This window comes from Bombus pyrosoma, linkage group LG17 (assembly GCF_014825855.1).
Source record: "Bombus pyrosoma isolate SC7728 linkage group LG17, ASM1482585v1, whole genome shotgun sequence".
Classification (NCBI taxonomy): Eukaryota; Metazoa; Arthropoda; class Insecta; order Hymenoptera; family Apidae; genus Bombus; species Bombus pyrosoma.
In genome coordinates, this window is record NC_057786.1 from 3,960,786 (window position 1) to 3,962,559 (window position 1,774).

Here is a 1,774-nt window from a genome sequence, read left to right on the forward strand (position 1 = left end):
TTTGAAAGAAACATGAATAATATTTACGAACGGGGTCATCTATGAGCTTCTTAAATCGTTGTTCTATCGTTTCGTCCGTTTTTGGACGAAGTAATATAAAAATGGCAGTGATGCGAGGACACATGCGGGTCAGTTTTTCCAGTAGGCATTTTCCAACGAAACCGGTTGCTCCAGTCACAAGAATCCCACTACCGGCATAAAATTCCTCGAGAGTACTCGTCTTATTCAACCCTTCACTGATCGTATTTTCATTCCTTTCTTTATTGATTGTATCCATGTTTCAGGATCATCACACTTGCAGTCCCTATATTTGTCATTAAATTATCAAATAGTAGGTCTAAAAGTTTTTAGAACTATGTACAAAATTTGTTATAGTTGTAATCTTCAGCTTAAACAATCTTTTATGTACTTTCCTTCAGCTCCTTTATTTTTTGTGTCATTTGTATATGCGTGAATATTGTCGTATACAGTGACCGGTAATTTGTGTGGACAATGTGCATGGTTCGTGCGAGACAGTGTTCGCCCACATATAGTAGTACCTCGAGAATACTTAATGCGTATGTGATTTTTCTTTTCTTTCGTATGTGCGCCCGTGGACGAACACGGTACGAACATGTGAAATATGTATAAACATGGTTTATATATGCTGTTATATGAAGCAGGAGCACTCATATTTTCGATATGCCGTTATAGATTTCAATGACTAAACAGATTTAATCTATAATCGATGATTTTTCTTAGAAAATATCAAGCAGAATGTATTACCACTTCGAATGTCACAATCTCCTTTTCTACGACTCGTATGTGGTAAGCTGTCGCTCACGTTTAGTTTGATTTAGAATCACAATATACCCTGTTGCTTGAGCTGTCCGATTTTCAATCGTGTCGGGAGATTTGCTCGCGCACAGTAATAGTTCAGCGGAACTTTAACTTGAGGGATGTGTAAACAAACACTCTGTTGTCACGTTTCGCGCCATAACGTGATACGCCGTAACTGACGAATAGCACGAGCCGCAACAATAGGCATATGGAATTAAAAACGAAAAACTTAAAAGGAATAAGAGATACGGTGCGTACAAACACTTCAATATCACAATAATTTAATAAACTATTACAGAACATTATTATTGAACAAAATTAAAATGTAAGAATATCGAAATTGAAACACGGAAGGATGAGACGTCAACTGACACGTATCCCACCACAATACGCAGCACAATAAGCAGGTAGCGGAAGATAAGACCCTATGTCCTCCTCATACAACATCAACAGCTAGAAACAATCAGCACGCGCCAAAGGATCAAGTAGCGGCATCAGCAAGCTGGCTACGTGTTCAGCAGAGTACGATCTGTTATTAGCAGAAGCTAGTACTGCAAAAAGAATGCAGCAACGAGGACTAATAAAACACTTCTACGAAAACCACATCACCTGGAATCCTAATATTTTTGGAAGGACACCAACAGAACCGAAGTATGCAGCGCCCGCAGAAGTAACACGCACCAAAACTCCGCGCTATCATAGAATAATTATGTGACAATTATCCCATGATAGTCTTAGTATAAATAATGCTATCCTCGTAGGGACAAGGCAGTTCAGTTGAAATTTCATCAAAGCACAGCTCAGTTAAAAAATTTGTAGAGAGTTCAGTCAGTTGAGTGCAGTTATTCCGTTCAGTTATACAACTAAGTCAAGTTAATTGAAATCTTGTCAAGAGTCGATTAAAAATTTATCGAGAGTTAATATCAAGTTTAGAAGAAACAGCAGTCTTTGCGAA

The 1,774-nt window shown here is 38.0% G+C and overlaps 1 protein-coding gene across 1 annotated transcript in view; it reads right to left on the reverse strand.

Moving 5' to 3' along the window:
• The window catches only part of LOC122577078 (putative fatty acyl-CoA reductase CG5065), a 7,737-nt gene extending 6,169 nt beyond the window's left edge, over positions 1-1,568 (reverse strand). Inside the window, exons 1-2 of the mRNA XM_043748162.1 lie at positions 766-1,568; positions 32-304 (exon numbers count right to left, since the gene is read on the reverse strand). Coding sequence (XP_043604097.1) covers positions 32-277 — 246 coding nt within the window. The 5' untranslated portion in view covers positions 278-304; positions 766-1,568. The remainder of the gene's footprint in view (positions 1-31; positions 305-765) is intronic.
• Positions 1,569-1,774: the final 206 nt, after the last annotated feature.